Source organism: Orcinus orca, chromosome 11 (assembly GCF_937001465.1).
Source record: "Orcinus orca chromosome 11, mOrcOrc1.1, whole genome shotgun sequence".
Classification (NCBI taxonomy): Eukaryota; Metazoa; Chordata; class Mammalia; order Artiodactyla; family Delphinidae; genus Orcinus; species Orcinus orca.
Window position 1 is genome coordinate 10,662,359 of NC_064569.1, and position 17,899 is coordinate 10,680,257.

General features: G+C 45.6%; 1 protein-coding gene across 1 annotated transcript in view; it reads right to left on the minus strand.

The window, feature by feature from the left end:
- GRIN2B (glutamate ionotropic receptor NMDA type subunit 2B) overlaps positions 1 to 17,899 on the minus strand; it is a 189,200-nt gene that overhangs the window by 52,104 nt on the left and 119,197 nt on the right. The window contains exons 4-8 of the mRNA XM_049694425.1: positions 10,282 to 10,484; positions 9,380 to 9,551; positions 8,746 to 8,899; positions 5,853 to 5,978; positions 2,060 to 2,289 (exon numbers count right to left, since the gene is read on the minus strand). Of these exons, the coding sequence (XP_049550382.1) occupies positions 2,060 to 2,289; positions 5,853 to 5,978; positions 8,746 to 8,899; positions 9,380 to 9,551; positions 10,282 to 10,484 (885 nt within the window). The remainder of the gene's footprint in view (positions 1 to 2,059; positions 2,290 to 5,852; positions 5,979 to 8,745; positions 8,900 to 9,379; positions 9,552 to 10,281; positions 10,485 to 17,899) is intronic.

The window sequence follows — 17,899 nt, forward strand, 5'->3', positions numbered from 1 at the left end:
AGATGGGATCCAACTTCTCAGAACATAACCAACATGGTGTGGAGGACAGACAGGGGCAGAGCCTCTCTGTTCAAGCAGCCCAGAACAATATGTTCTTTCCAAACCACAGAAGGGAAAACAATCTCCCTCCATCTCAATTATGCTTAGTTCAAGTAGAAAATCATTCAGTTGTTGCCGGATGGCCCTTGAGAGGATGAGAAACATAAATACAGTGTCCTAACCAATTCTCAGAGGAAACGAAAGAAAACACTGTGATAATTGTGGTGGATCCCCTACTTCACAGCCCAGAGTCCCCGGAAGGGCTGTGGCCCACCACCCTTCGACCATGTTATTTACTGCGTGGTGACACGGTCCCACCACACTCTGCATGGGGACATAATCCGGCACACCTCTGCCGTTCCCTGATGTGAGGATATGGTCCTCCGTACCCCTGACAGATCCACACGTGGGGACACGGTCTGTCACGCTTCTGCCACATTCGTGTCTTAGGGTGGCCGTGGCCCACCTCAGCCCCGCCACATCCGAGTACGGAGCCCTGGGAGATCAGCTGCTCTCAGCACCACGACTGCCCAGGTCACAGAAATAGGCACGAAAAGTAGCTGTAGAAAGGGATGAAGGGAGAGGTCTAGCTCACAGTTTCTGAGAGGATCAGAATGGTAAAGGGAGGACGCTGACAAAGGAACAAGGAGAGAGAGAAAGGTTTAAAGTGAATTAAGTGATAGAGGGATGAATATCTGAAGAAATGCATAATAAATCATGAGTTAGAAAAAAAGAAGTGAAAAAAGCTTAAAGATAAGGGAGAAGGAAATAGAAGAGAGGGAACGTTTTTAAAAGTAAGGAAGAAAAATAAAGTGAAAAGGAAGAGAAACCAAAGAAAGAGCCAACCTAAAGAGGTGAACATCGTGAGTGTTCCATGTATGTGTGTGTGTATATATATATATATATATATATATATATTTTTTTTATTCCCTTAAGAAGCTGTTTATCTTCCTTAAGCTTTTGAATGTCCTTGGTGAGTAGTGAGAGTAGATGGAGAAATCATAACTTGAGTCCCCAAAGAGAATATCTCCTCCTTTTCATTCTTCTCAAACCATCTGCTACGTGTTTAAGGTTTTGTCTTGGGAGAAGCTGACCCACGTGATAAAGCATGAACTACATATGACCTATGTGGTCTGAACACACATCCGTCTATATCACACAGTTTCATCCTGGGGGAAGGGGTGGGAAATCACATTTTCTAAATCTTAAGGAAACGGAGAAGAGGAGACATTGTAAGTGAAAGTCTCCAGAGTGATTTGGGGTATCCAGGGGCTCTCCTGGGCACTCCAGGAAGGTAGCCGCTAGGACTGGGGTTGGACCAGAGCTCCCACGGAACCTGTGTTGCTTCCAGCAGACCTAGAGAGTCACAGGTACTGAGCCTGGGTTTTACACATCCTCACCCAGAAAACATGGCAACCAGTAGACACTTACTTCCCTTCCTCTCTTCGCGGCACAGGCCAGCAGGGAGGCCTGCGGTTGGTATGGGGACAACCCATTCATCGGCACCCCCCGATCCAGTTAGGTAGCAGCTACCTTTCTTCAGGACACAATGAGAACAATCCTTCTCCTCGACCCTGGGAACCCGCGAGCGTGCAGAGGAACAAAGGGGGAGCGTGCAGGCGAACAGCCCTGGGAGGAAAATGAGGGCCGTGACGGGCCGGCACCCTCAGCGTGGGTGCCCTCTAGTAACAGCCCAAAGGTGCAGCCTGGTGCTGCTGCCAGGCCTCCTGAGCGCCCCAGACAAGAGGAACCCTGTACTCAGAAAACCGCTAACACACCAGGCCCCTCATTTGCGGCCCAGGGCACGCTGGTGACAACCTTTCACAAGTGAGAAGGCGAACGTGAAGTAATATTATTTCGGTGGGGAAACTGAATTCTGCTCCTGTGTCCCAATTTCAGGAGCCATAAGGAAGAACGGTCGATTCTAAAGGTTTAGGATATTAACAGGTCCGTGAGAGCTCCGAGTATGGCTGAGAATGGGACTGGGGGAAAGATGGGAGGTTTCAAATGGTGCTCCTACCTTTTTGTCACTCAGGCCGGAAACCTGGTCCACATACTCCTCTTGGATCATGAAGGCAGCTAAGTTGGCAGTGTAGCTGGCCAGGAAGATGACAGCAAAGAAGGCCCACACCGACACCATGATCTTGGAGGTGGTCCCCTTTGGGTTCTGCACCGGAACGGAGTTGTTAAACACCAGACCCCACAGTAACCAAATAGCTTTGCCGATGGTGAAAGATGGGCCACCCGGCTCTGGCAGGACAAAAAAGACAAGGACAGAAGGTTAAGACAGAGTCACTGGTTCTATTTCAACTTACAGGTACATAGAGCTGGTAAGTTCCTGCTCAGAGCAGGAAACCCGCCAGCAAAGCCCCAGCCCTAAAGCTACCCTTAGGCAGCTTTTTCAGTTGAGAGCTTGTGTCTCTCTTCTCCTGGGACCCACAGGAAGGTGGAAGACAAAAACCAGAGGCCTGGGGTGTGTGTGGGCTCTTACTCCAACCAATGATCATGACTCAGCCAGGGCGCCACAGGAGCCAGCTTCCCGCCCTGATGGATGTAAGACCCTTAAGAGCCCATCAAGACTGAGTAACGAAGGCAACCATCCCACTGTGGTCACACTTGCATCCTCATTACCACGTTCCCAAAATTTGTATTTGTATCTACCGAGAAAGCGTTTCAATTTCAAAGAAGGTTAGCAAGGGCTTCCCTGGTGGCGCAGTGGTTGAGAGTCCGCCTGCCGATGCAGGGGACATGGGTTCGTGCCCCGGTCTGGGAAGATCCCACATGTCGCGGAGCGGCTGGGTCCGTGAGCCATGGCCGCTGAGCCTGCGCGTCCGGAGCCCGTGCTCCGCAACGGGAGAGGCCACAACAGTGAGAGGCCCGCGTACCACAAAAAAACAACAAAAAAACGGACGGTCAGCAAGAACCTTGTGGGGTCTTTTTCTCCCACTAGTCATAGATCTCCTCCAATTTTATTCACAGATGCCGCTTTGAATGCAGTTGATCCTGATTCTCCTGTGGCTTCCAGCTCTTAGCACTCAATGTTTTGAAGGCAGCCTTGACCTCACTCCAGTGCCAACACCTCCCATCTGGTTCCCTCCAGTAGGGCCTGCCTTCCGTGTAAAAGAATACCAGGCAGCCCAGAGAGTCTGCCAGAGATCCCTGGCTTGGCCACATGCATCTGAGGGTGGACAGGGAGGCTGCCTTTGTCCTCCACCCGACCTTCACACAGATCACGCAGGGCTTCTGCACACGTATTTATTGTGACCTCTCTGCTTTCTCTGCTTGGCGATGGTGAAATCTTGCCTGCTGTCTGGGGCTGCATGCAGCCCCTCCGCTGGAGGAACGAACACCTGCCTGCACAGTTTTACAGCGCATTAGCACAGGTGTTTCGATGCTATCTGTGATCCTGAGAGCATCTGCTCAGCCACCTAAATCATCAGTGACTACACATGTCGAGCCTAAGATCTAACCGTGCACACACGTCTGCGCGAGTGGACCTTATTTCTTGGAACAGATGCATAACTAAAAAACTGTTTATGAATCAAAGTTTTGTGCATTGTAAAATGCCCCAAGGAGCCTTGATAGTTAAAGCGGCCCCAGGTTGAATTCTTTGGCGAAGTCAGGCATCCTTTGGTAAAGTGAGTAATCGTAAGCCCTGGCTCTGATTTTTGCGTCTGAATTTTTGCCTCTTTGATTTTCTTTGCGGGGTCGGGGAGGGTGAACACTAGCTTTGGTTCTTGACATTGTCAACATGTGCGTGTACTCTCGTGCTTCTCGGACGTTTCACTTGTTACTAATGCCCACCGGGATGGGGAGTAGTCAGGGCTTTTGGATGACCCTTTGGCACAGGCAGGAAGCCCCTGACTATTCCGCGTTGTGGAGGCATCCAAGTGTCCACCCCAGAAGGCACACCCCAAGCGAGAAGGTAGGTCTACACCTGGAAATACCTCAGTGCAGGGGTGGCTCATAGCCTGGACGTGAATTCAACGGAAGCACAAGGGGAGCTTTGACAAAATACTGACACACCATCCCCAGAGATTCTTACTAAACTGGGGTGAGGTGCGGTGGTTATTGTAACAGGCAGCCAAGGTAGAGAACCACTATTCTGAAACATACAAGGGTTCAAGTCCCGCTCTGGACTTAGTGAATCAGAACATTAGAATATGAGGTCTATGCATCTTTGTCTTTTAAGTGCCCCGTAGGTAATTCTTATGTGTAGCTGGGGTTAAGAATCTTTCCTCTTTGACGCATAATTCCAGGATAGAGCTCACATGGTGGATGGGAGAAGACGCAGAGAAGGCATAATATTTCCTAATCCTGGTGCTCTCAGGAAGTTTTGGAAGAGATATCTATAAGGACCCCTTGGTCCCCTTCAGAAATCTAGTAAACTTTTTGTGAAGTCTCATAAATGCCTCAAACACACGGGTAGCCCTCACATCTCTGGACCTTCCTAGCCAGGAAGATGGACCACCCCCAAGAGTAGCTGTGGGTGAGAATTGTAATCTCCCAGCCATTTTATTTCCAATACCCAACTCCTCTACCTCCTGGCAGAGAGATGTAAGCCGGGGACACATGCTTTGGGGATCTTGTAGCTCAGAGGCTATCCTTGGGCTGTGGAGAGCTGTTTCAGCCACAACTACCCTGCATGTACCCTGGGGTAACCTGTTTTTTCTTACTCTTGATACATGTGTCTAATCTGCCTTGTTAGCACATCTGATCGGACAGACTGCTCGTAGCCTAAGGTTATCAAAAGAGTTTCCTCTGACATGTTTATGTTACACATTTCTGCTGCCAGCTTTGATCTCACTTGCTTAGGGGTGGAACTGGGCTTGGGGTCAGGCTTGAGGCAGGGAGGGGACATACAGATTCAAACTAACATCTAAATTGGGGTCTTTGTGTGTGTTTGCTTCTTGTTGTTTATTTGCTTTAATAATGGGAAATGATCAGAAAGTTTTGGAATCTACACAAGTTTTTGTTAAGGGGTCCAGTCACATAGTCTAGAAGATAGGTAATAATAGAAGAAAGATAAAAGTTTTCACATTCTTGCTCTACTAAGTTTGGGCTGCTTAATAGAATGGCTACATGTGCATAAAACTTAAAAGACTAGAAGTATATATACCAATATATTAACAGACATTATTTCTTGCTGATAAACTTACGGGTGATTATTTTTAGTTTTATCTAATGCATTTGCAAATCTTTCATAAATTCCACAATAAACTTTAAAAGTCAGGATAAAGCTCCACTCTTTCCAAGTAAACAGATGAGTAGAATGTTACAAGTGTATCCGTCACTATTTTTTTTTTTTTTGGTGGTACGCGGGCCTCTCACTGTCGTGGCCTCTCCCGTTGCGGAGCACAGGCTCCGGACGCGCAGGCTCAGCGGCCATGGCTCACGGGCCCAGCCGCTCTGCGGCATGTGGGATCTTCCCGGACCGGGGCACGAACCCGCGTCCCCTGCATCGGCAGGTGGACTCTCAACCACTGCGCCACCAGGGCAGCCCTCCGTCACTATTTTTAAGGTATATTACTTTCCTCTGAATTAGTCTTCTACTTACTTCTCAAGTTAAAGAACAATGGTAATCCCAATTGTCACTGTACATTTAGCAATTAATATTTTCTGAACACCAAGGTAAAATGAAAAACCATAGCACTGATTAGAAGCCCTTAATTGGGGTCTTTCTAACGAGTCACCAAGGTGGTGACCTTGAAGACTGAGGGTTAGGGCGGAGGCAGGCAGCAGATGAGGGGCACAGAGATTCCCAGCTGAGAGCTAGAGAAAGGCAGAAAGGCAATGGTTACAGCTGGCCTTACCTCTGCCATCGGCGAGGCACCTGTTGTAACCCACAGGGCTAAAGTACTCGAAGACGAAGACGGCCACGGCGGAGACGATGAGTAACATCACGAACATCATGACCCACACGTCGGCGCTGAAGGGCTCTGGGGAAGCAAAACATCGGCGCTCAGGGTTAACGCAGAGAACAAACAGGTCCCGATTGACTCGCGCATTCATTCACTCGCGCGACTCCTATCTTTGGGGAAGCAAGCCAAAGGTGTGTGCGTCCCTTCAGAAAGCCAGGGCCTGGCTTAGGGAGGAAGGAGTAAGAAGCTGTGTCTGAGCGTCTCCACTCCCCTGATGGGCGTGTCGGGGCTTGTTTTCGTTCAAACATATGAGAAGGACGGCCTCTTGCCCATCCTTTCTGAGACTGTACAGATAGTTTCTGCCATGCCTGGACCAATATCTGGGTCTTTTGGAAAACAGTGGAACTAGAATAAGTACTAGACATGGATAAGTGAGTCGTGTTGGACTGGCTCTTGGTTTGCACGCCTATCTATATGCCACACCCCACAGCTGGACCTGGAAAAGTTTTCACCAATGCTTCCAAGCCTTGAGGCCAAGTTCATTCTCAACAGACTTGGTTACTCTTTGTGGCTTGAATTGGTTCAGTAATAATTAGGCACAATGAATAAGTCCCTTGCCCGTTGCTTCACTTCTCTTAAACTTTCCGGCCTGGATTTGCTTTTTCAACCTGGTTTGACGTGGTATATTTTATTAGACATCATTAGTGTAGGAGAATACGTCAATGTTAAAAAAAAATCCATCCACATTAAATATCAGTGCCTACAACACTGGGAATTTAGCAAATGACAAGGGGACGTGATAATCAACAAAACAACCTCAATCTAGTCCCTATTTCCAGGTGACAAGGTTGATGGGACAAGAACAGGCAAGAGAGTAAGAATGTTCTACATATGCTTTCTTTAACTTTTTAAAATCATTTTTGCTGACTCTCTTCCAGTTGATCTAAATCTCTCTGGCTCAGACGTGTCTAGAAATTGAATACTGAATTCCAGGAGCCCTCTCTCTGGAGGCCTGTAAAAAGAGACAATCGCTCTTCAGTCCCATAATACAAAGCTTCCTCAATTGTGCCTCAAAATAGCCTGGCCTTTTTAGCTGTCACATCACACTGTAAATTCAGAACTAAGTGAATTTACATGCTGTTTCCTCCACCTTCCAAATCATTAATAAAGATGAAACTGAAAAGGGAGGGAAATGGGCTGAAAATTAGAAAATATTGCCTTATTTTGAAACCTACTTTACTTCTGAACTCCCAAGGGAATTATAAAAGCCTGGTCACTTCATTAATTTAATATGGCACGCACCGACTGTGAAATGCACAGAAATGCAAAACCTTTCGGTGGCAGCCAGAGATGCGAAGGTGGAAGGTACAACTCAAAGCCTCTGTGCGGTGGAATAGAGACCCTCTCCTCCTTGGGTCTGATTGATTGAAATCCTACTCTGATCCCAGTCTGTCCAAGATTAGGAAATAACTGAGTAAAAGCACTGTCTCTATGCTTCCCTTCCCCCCATTAAGCCCAGAGCAACTTTCGGTACACAAAATACAAAAGAATATTTGTGTTGGTCTATATAGTTTAGGAAGTACATAGTTTCTACTATCCTTTGATGGCCCTTTCATTATGGATGATTATATCTATTTTACAGAGCAGTAAACTAAGACTTAAGAGGTCCCAGCCCTTTGTAAGTTCATACTCGGGAGGTGGCAGGGCCAGGTTATGGACAGAGGGCCTCTGAAGGCAAGTCTGTGCTTTTCCATTTTATATCACATCTTAGTCTCGGCCCCCTGCACTGTTTCCGGATTTTAGGAGTCGAGCTCTGAAATGCCCCCACGTGTACTAAAACACAGGCTGCAAGGGCAGCCACATCTGGGCTTTAATCCTGGATCTGCTCCTTCCTAGCTGAGAGACGGTTGGAAAATTGCATAACCTAGGGTTCAGTTTCCTAAGCCATAAACTGGGTATTATGGTAGTGTCAATGAAGTAATATAATCAAAGTTTGTACAACGATGCCTGGGCCTTCACATAGTAAGTGTTCAATAAAAAAAAAGTGTTGGTATCCTTTAGAGAGACTGTGACTGGTCCAAGGGCTTTCAGCTTGTTTATGACCAAACCAGCTTCCTATCTCCTAGCCCAGTGGCCTGTTTTCAAGGTGACATTTTATTTTCCAATCCCTTTGCTCTCACAGCCCCTGCCAAAAATATGGGGTTATGAGCTCACAAAAGACCTCATCTAATTGAAATCTTGGCCTCATCTCACCCAGTCTTATATCATACGGAAGGCTTTGACACATAAGTAATGCTGGAGAGCGAGGAACAGGTTCTATGGGGAAGGATGGGGTCGGTGGGAGGGAGAATCGGAGCAGCTTTACCTGGCAAAGCCTCCAAAAATTCACGTGAAAACAGAAAAACCTTTTTTTCTTTTTTGGTAGCACTGAGCTCCGCTCTTGAAGCTAATTTGAAACAAACAGGTATTTGAATGATATCCAGAATTAGACATCATTAAAGCAGGAAGCAGCTTCAGAGATCAGCTAGTTGAAATGCCTTCTTCTGTGGATGACGAGACTGGATCCCAGGATGGAGCAAGTTTGTTCAAGGTCAAATGCAGGAGTGAGACTCAAGCAGGACCCCTGGTTACCGGTCCTGTACTCTTTTCTTACCGGGTACCATGCCTTCCTATTTTTGAGGGTATTCTTCAGTCTTCATGCTGGAGAACGATCAATTCTGAGGTTCCCCAAAATGAAATCCCTGGCTGAGGGAAGCTCCTGAAAAATCAGCTCCTGCACCTGTTCCTCCTTCCCTCTACCTGTCCCTGGGTCCATGTCCTTCATGCCTGCAAGCCCATCACTCACCTAAGAAGGCAGAAGGTGAGACGGTCCCATTGCTGCGTGACACCATGACACTGATGCCAGTCTCTATGAAGGGCACGGAGAAGTCGACCACCTCCGATCGCTCCTCGTTGATGGTCAGCGACCCCACTGCCATGTAGGCCCTCTTCATGACCACCTGGGGAGAAAGACGCAAGGCTCCAGTTAGGGCATCCAGGAAGGCAAGGGGCCACCATGCAGAAAATATTTGGGGCTCTACAGTGCTTTCCTTTGTAGAGTGGGAACAGTACATTTCATTTATAGCCTTCCTTCGGTATCTTCCCTCGGTATTGGTTCCTGGACCCGCCGTGGACACCAACACCTGAGGACGCTTAAGTCCCAAAGTCAGCCCTTCTTATCCGCGGATTCCACCAACTGGAGACTGTAGACACAGTACAGGATCCACGGTTGGCTGAATCCACAGATGCAAAACTCACAGGTAAGGAGGGCCAACCATATATTTACTGAGAAAAATCTGCTCACAAATGGCCCACATAGTTCAAACCCATGTTGTTCAAGAGTCAGCTGTACTATTTTATATTTTCTAAAATTTATAAAATGAGCGTTTTAAAAATATTTAAATGAAACACGGAAATGGCCCTTAATTCCTGCCACGTACCTCTCCAATCATACCATTCCAGGTTCCATTGATTTTCTTCCCATGCTTGCCATTGGTCACCAGATAAAGATCATAGGTGAACTTCACAGATTTAGAAATTTTCTTAAGGATGTCAATACAGAAGCCCTTGCAGCATTTTTTGATGTAACCTGGCTCCTCGTCTGTTTTATTTCTAACCAGGTAAAGAAACAAAAACAAGGCTTTTATACAAGAGGCAAAATATTACCCTTGCCAACCACAAAGCAGGCCCTCCTTCACAGCTCAGCACAAGTTATGTCAGGCCCGGGTGAGGACATAAATCAGACCACAGAACTGCCATAATCTCATTACCTCATCATACTGGACCATGTTTTCTCATACTTTTAAATGCTCCTTGGAAGTATAACATATATCAGGAAAGTGCACATATCCTAAGGGTTCAGCTGGATGAATTTTCATGCACTGAACCCACCCATTTAACCAGAACCCAAATTCAGATACAGAAGCGTTACCAGCACCTTAAAGGCCGCTTGTTCTCCCATGCAGGCCCTTCCCACCCTCACCAAAAAGAACCATTATCCTGACTTCTATCAGCATAGATTAATATTATCTATTTCCAAAAATGGTTCTAAAGACATGCTGGCCTCAGAAAACATCTTTCAACACCAATGTAAACTTAAATCTCCACGAACTTGAGGTCCCGGTCACTGAGACCTCGCGAGGCCCCAGAAACGATAACATAGTTAGCAGTAATTCTCCCGGGTCATGATCCGGACAGAACCAGATGCCAGACCACAGGGCTGCCAGAAACTCCACTGCTCAACTGTAACGAAATTCAGACATGGTGTCCAATTCGTTCTGTGCCTCGGATCCTAGCCGGGCGCTGACAGCTAGAGCAAATCTGACTTTCCCAGGCCACGTACTCAGAGATGATGCGCTTCTGACAGGGCACCGTGTTCCTCATGCAAGTTCCACTCAGGGGGTCCACGCTTTCCACAATGACGAACGGGGCCTCCTCCAGCGTTACGATGCTCAGATGGTCATCTTCCTGCTCTTCTGTCTCAGGACACATTCGGGGCCACACGTAGTACTTCATCTGCAGAGACTTGTCTTTCCACTTGCCCACCTGCACAGGGATAAACAAGGACTCAGAAACCACTGGCGGAGACAGAGCTGCTTCTCCTGGCCTCCCCTGGGAAGCTGTTAAACGAAGTCCAAAGATGCAGGCATTGTCTATAATAGAGACGAATCCTCCTCAGACCACACGCTCAGGATGAGACTTACTGTGTCCAGATCTAAGAAAGGTAGGCTCTTCATCTACCCACCCACTTACCAAACACGTGCCCGGCACTCTGCTAAACCTCGTGGCTTAAAGAAGCATCTTTCTGCCCTCTGTCAAGTTCACACTGAGTGAAGGAGTCAGAAATGTAAGCAAATGTTTACAGCACCGTGTGATAAGTGCTAAAACTGAAGCCTGTCCCAGTGCTGGGAGGAGGCCAGAGCCTCCTGCCTTGAGTGCCTATTGGTGTTTTCTCCTCAGCTGTAACAGAGAGCAGGACGGTGAGAGCAGCAAATAGCTTTGGAAAGGTCAACAGAGTGACTGGAGCAAGTGAGCCGGAAGGATGTGCTTTGGCTTGTGCCAGAGGTCTAGTGGGAAGCCACAAGGAGGACTGGGTGGATCTGAACTGGAATAAAATGGTAAGTCAGGATGAAAGAATACAGCACAGCTTGGCTGGGGAAGGGAGTGTGGTCGAGGGGGTGATGGACGTCACAGGTCAGCGTGGATATGCACCTGCTGGGCTGGGTGGGCGCCCCGGGGGGGGATCAGATAGGTCTCTCTGTGAGCTGCTACACGTGGCCACATGGGCCATGTGCCTCCACTTCACGGACTCCAGTGTGAAAGGCGGGTGCCCCTGGCATCATGCACATGGTGGCCCTGCTGCCAATCATCGGGAGAAATGTGTGGGTTCCATTGTTTTTTAAAAGAGCCCTTCGTTCCTGTTCTTATAATAGAATCTGCACGCCTTGTTGGTAGGTTCTTGCTCTCTCTCTGCCACTCAGTTTATCGAAGAAAGAGGGAACGCCTTTTAACTTTCTATAACCAAACATCTTCAGTTATCACCAGGAATTATAGATGGCAAGTTCCTGCATGTTCTCTCCTCTATGCAGCAAAACAAATTAGTAGCACAGGTGAGGCACCAGGACTACGAAACGACTTAATTTATGAACTACGAAAACCAACAAGGAGCAACAAATGGGCAGTATGTCATGAATCTTCAAGCAAGTGGCTTCGATTTCCGTATTCATACAAAACCGAAGTTCACTCCTTTGCTACTGCTTTCGTCTACACCTAAGTCTACCTAGTGCCTCCCCTGGTGTGGTTTATACCTCCCCCCAACCTGTCTGGTAGGTGTTGCCTACTTTCATGCCCAAATTAGGCCTGTACAGCCACCGCCTCTGTTCTCACGTGTCACTATAACACGGGCAGTGGCTCGGTGGCCTGGGCTCTTTGGTTTGGCATTAACCCTGATGCTAGTTTTCTTCCAAGCGTGTAGCCATATGTGACTTCTGTGTTCGGAATTATGCACTGAAGCAAACATCTGCTTCCCTTTACATGTATAGTCTCTTCCGTACTGTTGGTTCTGATTTTGGTACAAGTCTATTTTTCTTCATATTACTAAGACTACTCATTTCTAAAACAAAAATGTCCAAATAGCTTCCCAGCCCTGTGGAGAGCTTAATGTCTTCTGCCTGTGATTTGGGGGAGGTGGGGCTTGGGGAAGGGAAGACCCAGCCGTGGGAGCCCATGACATTGGGTCATGTCCATCTCCAAGCGGCCCTAGTTTTTTCTGCATGTTCCCTTATGTGAAAAGGATTGGGAAGCCCTAAGGTACCTATTTTTATTTCTTTCGCTGCTATCATGTTCCCCCAGTGTCTCTCTGAGTGTTTTTCTTTAATCCAAATGTATGCTCTTCCATCTTTACTGCTACTAGCTTAGCCCAGTCGTCCAGCAGCCCATCTTGGGATTACTGCAGGCAACTGCAAACTTCACATAAGGTTTCCCCTAGAGTCCACCGTGGACGCTGCTGCCAGACGGCTCTTCTGAAAACATCATTTCATCATATAATTTCTATTCAAAAATGTCAACAACTTCCCACCACCCTCAGGACTGTGTCCAAACTTCTCACCTAGATGGTCAAGATTTGTGCACTGAGCCTCATCTACCCTGATACAGTTAACTTCACTACTTTGAAACACGCAGCCTTTATTAAAGTCGGAAAAGGAAGTTGTCGGTTTTGGAAGTTAACATAGGTTAATCAGGAACAGGTTTCAACAAGCTGGCTGTATTTTCTTTCCTGATAGTCTCACTGTATCTGTGAAACAAAAATGCTGCACACATAGCATGTTGGCAAAGTTTTTTCATGAAATTTGTGAACAAGAGGGGATATAATATAGATTCTTGTATACTTGATGGATCTGAAAGGAGTCTAAAATCCATATCCAAAAAAAAAAAAAAAAGATTGTTTAACGAATTAATGCCAACACAGAAAAAGGTCTCTAGTGCCATGTCGGGGACGCTGTTTTTAGAAGTGGCCTGTGTAGTGCTTCAGAAAACAAAACAGAAGTCATGCTCACCAAACTGCAGGTAACCCAAACCAGAAAGGATAGAAGATACATTGCAGTGCAGAATCAAGGCTGGAAGCCGTATGAATTCACTGGAATAATGGACTGAACGAAATGGAATAAAATTCAACAGTATTTATACTTAACGTCTAGCACTTAGATTTTTTAAAAGTAACTGCACAATACTGAAAAGGAGATATTTCAAGGAACAGCAGTCTACACAAGCGATTGCAATGACAAATGGTATATTTACAAACTTACGGCGTCCAGCTCACCGAGGGAGGGGAGGGTATGCATGATCCCACCCTGCTCTGTGCTCATCATACCACAGCTGGAAAGCTTGGTTCTGATCCTATAATCCTATGATCAACTGATTTTTATTTACTATCTCATCCTCATTTCCCCAGCAATAATCTGTTCGTGAGGTCTCCTCCAGCACTCTTTCTTAACTTCCTGTCAAGATAGCTGGATCACATCCTTGCTTCACTTCGACGTAATGCAACCAACATCAACTGCACATCAGCTCTGTGCCAGGCGCTGGGCCGTGTGCTAGAGAAAACAATACCAGGCAACATTTACTAAGGGCTTAGTGTGTGCTGAGCACCAAACACATCCAGGAATCTCATGCATCGTCAGAGTGAGCGTGTGAGATGAAGGCTGCTGTTTAACGTCTCACTTTGCAGGTGTGAACAGAGGGGTCTGATGACTTGCTCATGGTCTCAAGGTAAGCGAGCACAGTGTCTCAGATCTGAAGCTGACCAATCTGGCTCCAGAGCTTGGGCTCCCACCCACCATCCTGCATTGCTTCTCGGATAATAATGAAGGAGTAAGACACGGTCCCTGTCCTCCAAGGACAGTCCCCTGGGGAAAGACACTGTCTATTGACAGTAATATCAAGTCAGGCTTTGGTAATTACCCTAATAAAAGGTCTAAAAAATTACTCGGATTCAGAGTAGAAGTGACTATTTCTGAAAGGGTCAGGGAAAAGCTTGACTGGGACCCTTTTTTAAGCTGGGCCTTGAAATGGAAGTGATAGCTCAGCAGGTGAAGAGTGGTGTATCTGCTGAGGCAAGATCAAAGTTGCAGAGTCCTGCAGCTGCCCCATGGAAAGACCAAGGATGGTCCTTCATGTGTCGAGAGAACTGGTCTAGCTTAGTTCTCTTCCTTAGAGACCTGCTCCCCGCTCCAGCCAGAAGATCTCTGTTACTCTTGACAGCCAGCTAGATTGTATAAATCTGTTCCCAACTCCTTGTTCAATGCATTCAGGTTGGTAGTTTGAAACTGGTCGTGGGCACCATGAAATCAGGGCTGCCCCTGCCCACCCCTGCCCTCAGCAGTTAAACACTTACCAGCTCACCACTGCCCAGAATAATCAAATCATTCATTATTTCATGCTCTTTACTACCTCATTTAGTGACTTTTTAGATGTTTTGTCTCCTAAATGAAATTCTTTTTTTTTATTCATTTTTTATCCTTTTAACATATGTGGGATAGTTTTTTGTTGTTGTTGTTGTTTTTGTTTTTGCCTCACCCCAAGGCATGTGGGATCTTAGTTCCCCGACCAGGGATCGAACCCACGCCCCCTGCATTGGGACCACAGAATCTTAACCCCTGGACCGCCAGGGGAGTCCTTCCTAAACTAACTTCTGAATGTGTCTCTAAGTATTTCTGTGACTGCAGACAAATATCTATAATTCTCTGAGCCTCAGTTTCCACATCTGTAAAATAGGGAGTGATTGCTAGGTGTCTTCTACATAATTTCATGGTCTTTAGGACACAGGCTCCCTACTACATTTCCATCTGATGAGAGCCCAGTAAAAAGGTGTTCTTAGTGGTTATTTCCTAAAGGGAGGGAAGTATCTGATCTGATTCTACAAAAGATTAGCTTGTCTTAAAGTCTTGATTCTTTTTTTCTTTGTTTCTTCAAGGATGATTACAGTGAGAAAGAAAGTTAACAAATTCCTTCAGGACTGAAAGGAGAAACAGGTTTGAAAAAAAACCAACACAACTTTGCTATGAATATCAGATTTGCAATGCCACTACACAGTGCTTATGTTAAAGAATGTGTTTAGTTCCCACAAATTAATTACTTCAACTTCTTGTGAAGCAAGACAGTTAGAAATAAGTAAACAACTAAAATTAAATAAAATAGGGGCTATTTATGTGGAAGAACAAGGTATATTTCAAGCAATTCTTCTTTTAAGGGGAAAAAAGTATGGTGAAAGTATTAAATATGGGAAAGTTTGTAAAAGTAAATAGAGAAAGAGAAGCCTGAGATTCCGAAAGGAAAAATCTTGAATTCTTTTCTAGGGTGTCTGAACTGGCGTTAGTATATCATATTGGATATGCAGAGTGGGAGGAAATGAGGTTAACAGGAAACATTTCAGAAAAAATTCAGTGAGAAAAACTGAATGAAAAATTTATAGTCAAGCATAAAACATGTTCAGGAGAAAGAAAAAAGCCTTAAGAAAAAATGAAGAAAATGTCTGTAAAGCACTCTGAATTCCTCAGAGGAAAGCACTAAACAAACATCTCCAGAAGCACATTTAACAACAACATCTGTCTGTAAAAAATGCAGTTCCCTGCCACACTAAGATTTCAGAAGATCTCTTGAGACCTGAAATCATCTTTCTCAAGAAAAAAAAAATCTCTGATTAGTTTTCTCAGGAAAACATGGAGTCATTTTGAGGGTTTCTGGTTGCTTCTCTCAGTACAAGCTGAACACCTGTTCAGCTGGGGATTTCTCCTCAGAAGGAAGTCTACCTCACAAACCTACAGCGTGTTACTCCGTAAGCTTTCCCTTAGGAAAATTCTAGAACCAATCTGTGGTGATGGGAGACGTCAAAGTCTTCCTTCTGCTAACAGATTTCCTCCACCGCTGGCAGTGAAGCTGGCACCCAACAGCACGCTGGGACACACAGGGGCGGCACTCCTTCTGGAAGCCCCCGAATCTGTCCCCTTGGTGAGCGCGTCCTCGGGGAGAAGGAGAGGAGTCCAGGTAGGGCATGGCTACTGTGAAGGCCACCGTAGTCCTTGCCCAGAGAGCAGAGGGCATCGCTCTCCCCGGGCAGCCTCTCTCATCTGCAGGCAAAGTCATCTCTCAAGATGCTGGCATGAAAGCCCTTAAGTGAGCCTCTTTAGGCGTCAAGGGTTATTTTCCCCAAGTCAAAGCATTGTTGTTTCTTGCTGGAGATGACATCTGGATCTAACGCTAAACACTTGCTGCTTATTTGACGCCTTCGTCTGACTGTTAGAATGCAAAACTGAAAACTACATGTAATTTCCCTGAGCAAGCCGAAGGGACCAGCAGTCTCTGCCAGGCAGCCCGGATCTGCACCCCATCCCGTCCCAAAGTGGTGTCAAGCAGGCCGCTGTCATGTGTGGGGCATGCCCTGGGGCAGGCCTGAGACTCCTGATAGAACAGAAATCAAGGAGAGCAGGGCACTCCTATTTCTCCTCCCCCAAAGCTACACATCTTAGCTCTGAGGATTTTCAAAGGTTAAGTGTGTGATAACACTTCATTTTGTTCAACCTTTCTTTTTCTGCATCCATCCCTCCCCTCCATTCCTCATAAGCAAGTAAACATTCTGGTGTATAACCATCCATTCTCTATATTCATACAAAATACATCTGTGAGTATGTATGTATGAGTGTGTTTTTCCAAAGTCGGATGTGTATGTGTGAGTATGTATGTATGACACCAGGTCATAGTATGCATGTCTCTGCAAACGTGCTTTTCCCACTTAATTATACATCATGGGCTTCCTTCCAACTCAGTAGATGGCAGACTTGAGTCCTTTTAATAGCTGCATAGTACTTCCTACTAATGAATACATCCTAATTTATTCAGTCATATCCCTATTGATAAACATTTAGGATGTTCCCCCCAAATTTAACAAAAATGCATACTACTGAATACATATCTTGGTATTTCCAAAGCATCAATTACCAATAATAAAAAAGTAGAATGAAAGGATATTTGTGTTTTCAAATGTGCTAGATGTTGCCAGACTACGTTACCAAAGGTTTAGAGTGACTGAAATTCCCACCAGCAGAGCACGAGAATGCGCCCTGCTCACGTTCTCACCAGCACTAGGTTGTTACCCCTATTAAGCGTTCGCCAATCTGAAGAATAAAGACTGGTGTCTAATTGCTCTAATTTTCATCTCCTTGACTCGCAGTAAACCAGAGCACCCTTGCACGGCTGTTAGCCATTTTGATTTCTTCCTTTTACCCTTCAGTCACACACTTCACCCATTTTCTGTTGAGTTGTCGGTCTTTCCTATCTACTTGTAGGGAGTTCCTGGTATAGTATGATAGTAACCCTTTATCTGTCAGATGTGCTTGAAATATTTTTCTACTCTAAGATTTGTCTTCTGACTGTTTTTGGTATTTTTTTATGCACAAGATTTTACTTTTACTCCTTTCTGTCAAAGTAAAACATGTCTCTTTTTATACAGAATGCTTGATTACCCACCCTTACTTTAAAGAAAAGATCTATCCCACTCCATAGCATTCCTTATTTTAATGTTTGGCAGTGTTATTTACAATACTAATTTAAACGTAGAGCTACGAATAAACACTAGAAAAACTAAGGTTATACAATGAAATGTGTGTGTTATAAACCTTGACAATGGAAAATAAAATAGCATGTACTAAGAGTCAGGGAATGGGAAGAAGTATAAAAGTACTAAATTTGTTTTAAGTGTGTCTCTAGAGTATAGCATGCGGTTGGCTTTGGCTTTGTAAACCAACCTGAAAGTCTTTTTGTCTTAATACCTAAATTTTGCTCATTTACGTTAATTGATGTGGTGTATTTGGCTTTGTCTCTGTAATATTTTGGTCTTTACTATTTTTTAATTATTTATTTTTAAGGATAGTTGATTTACAATATCGTGTCCATTTTCAAGTGTACAG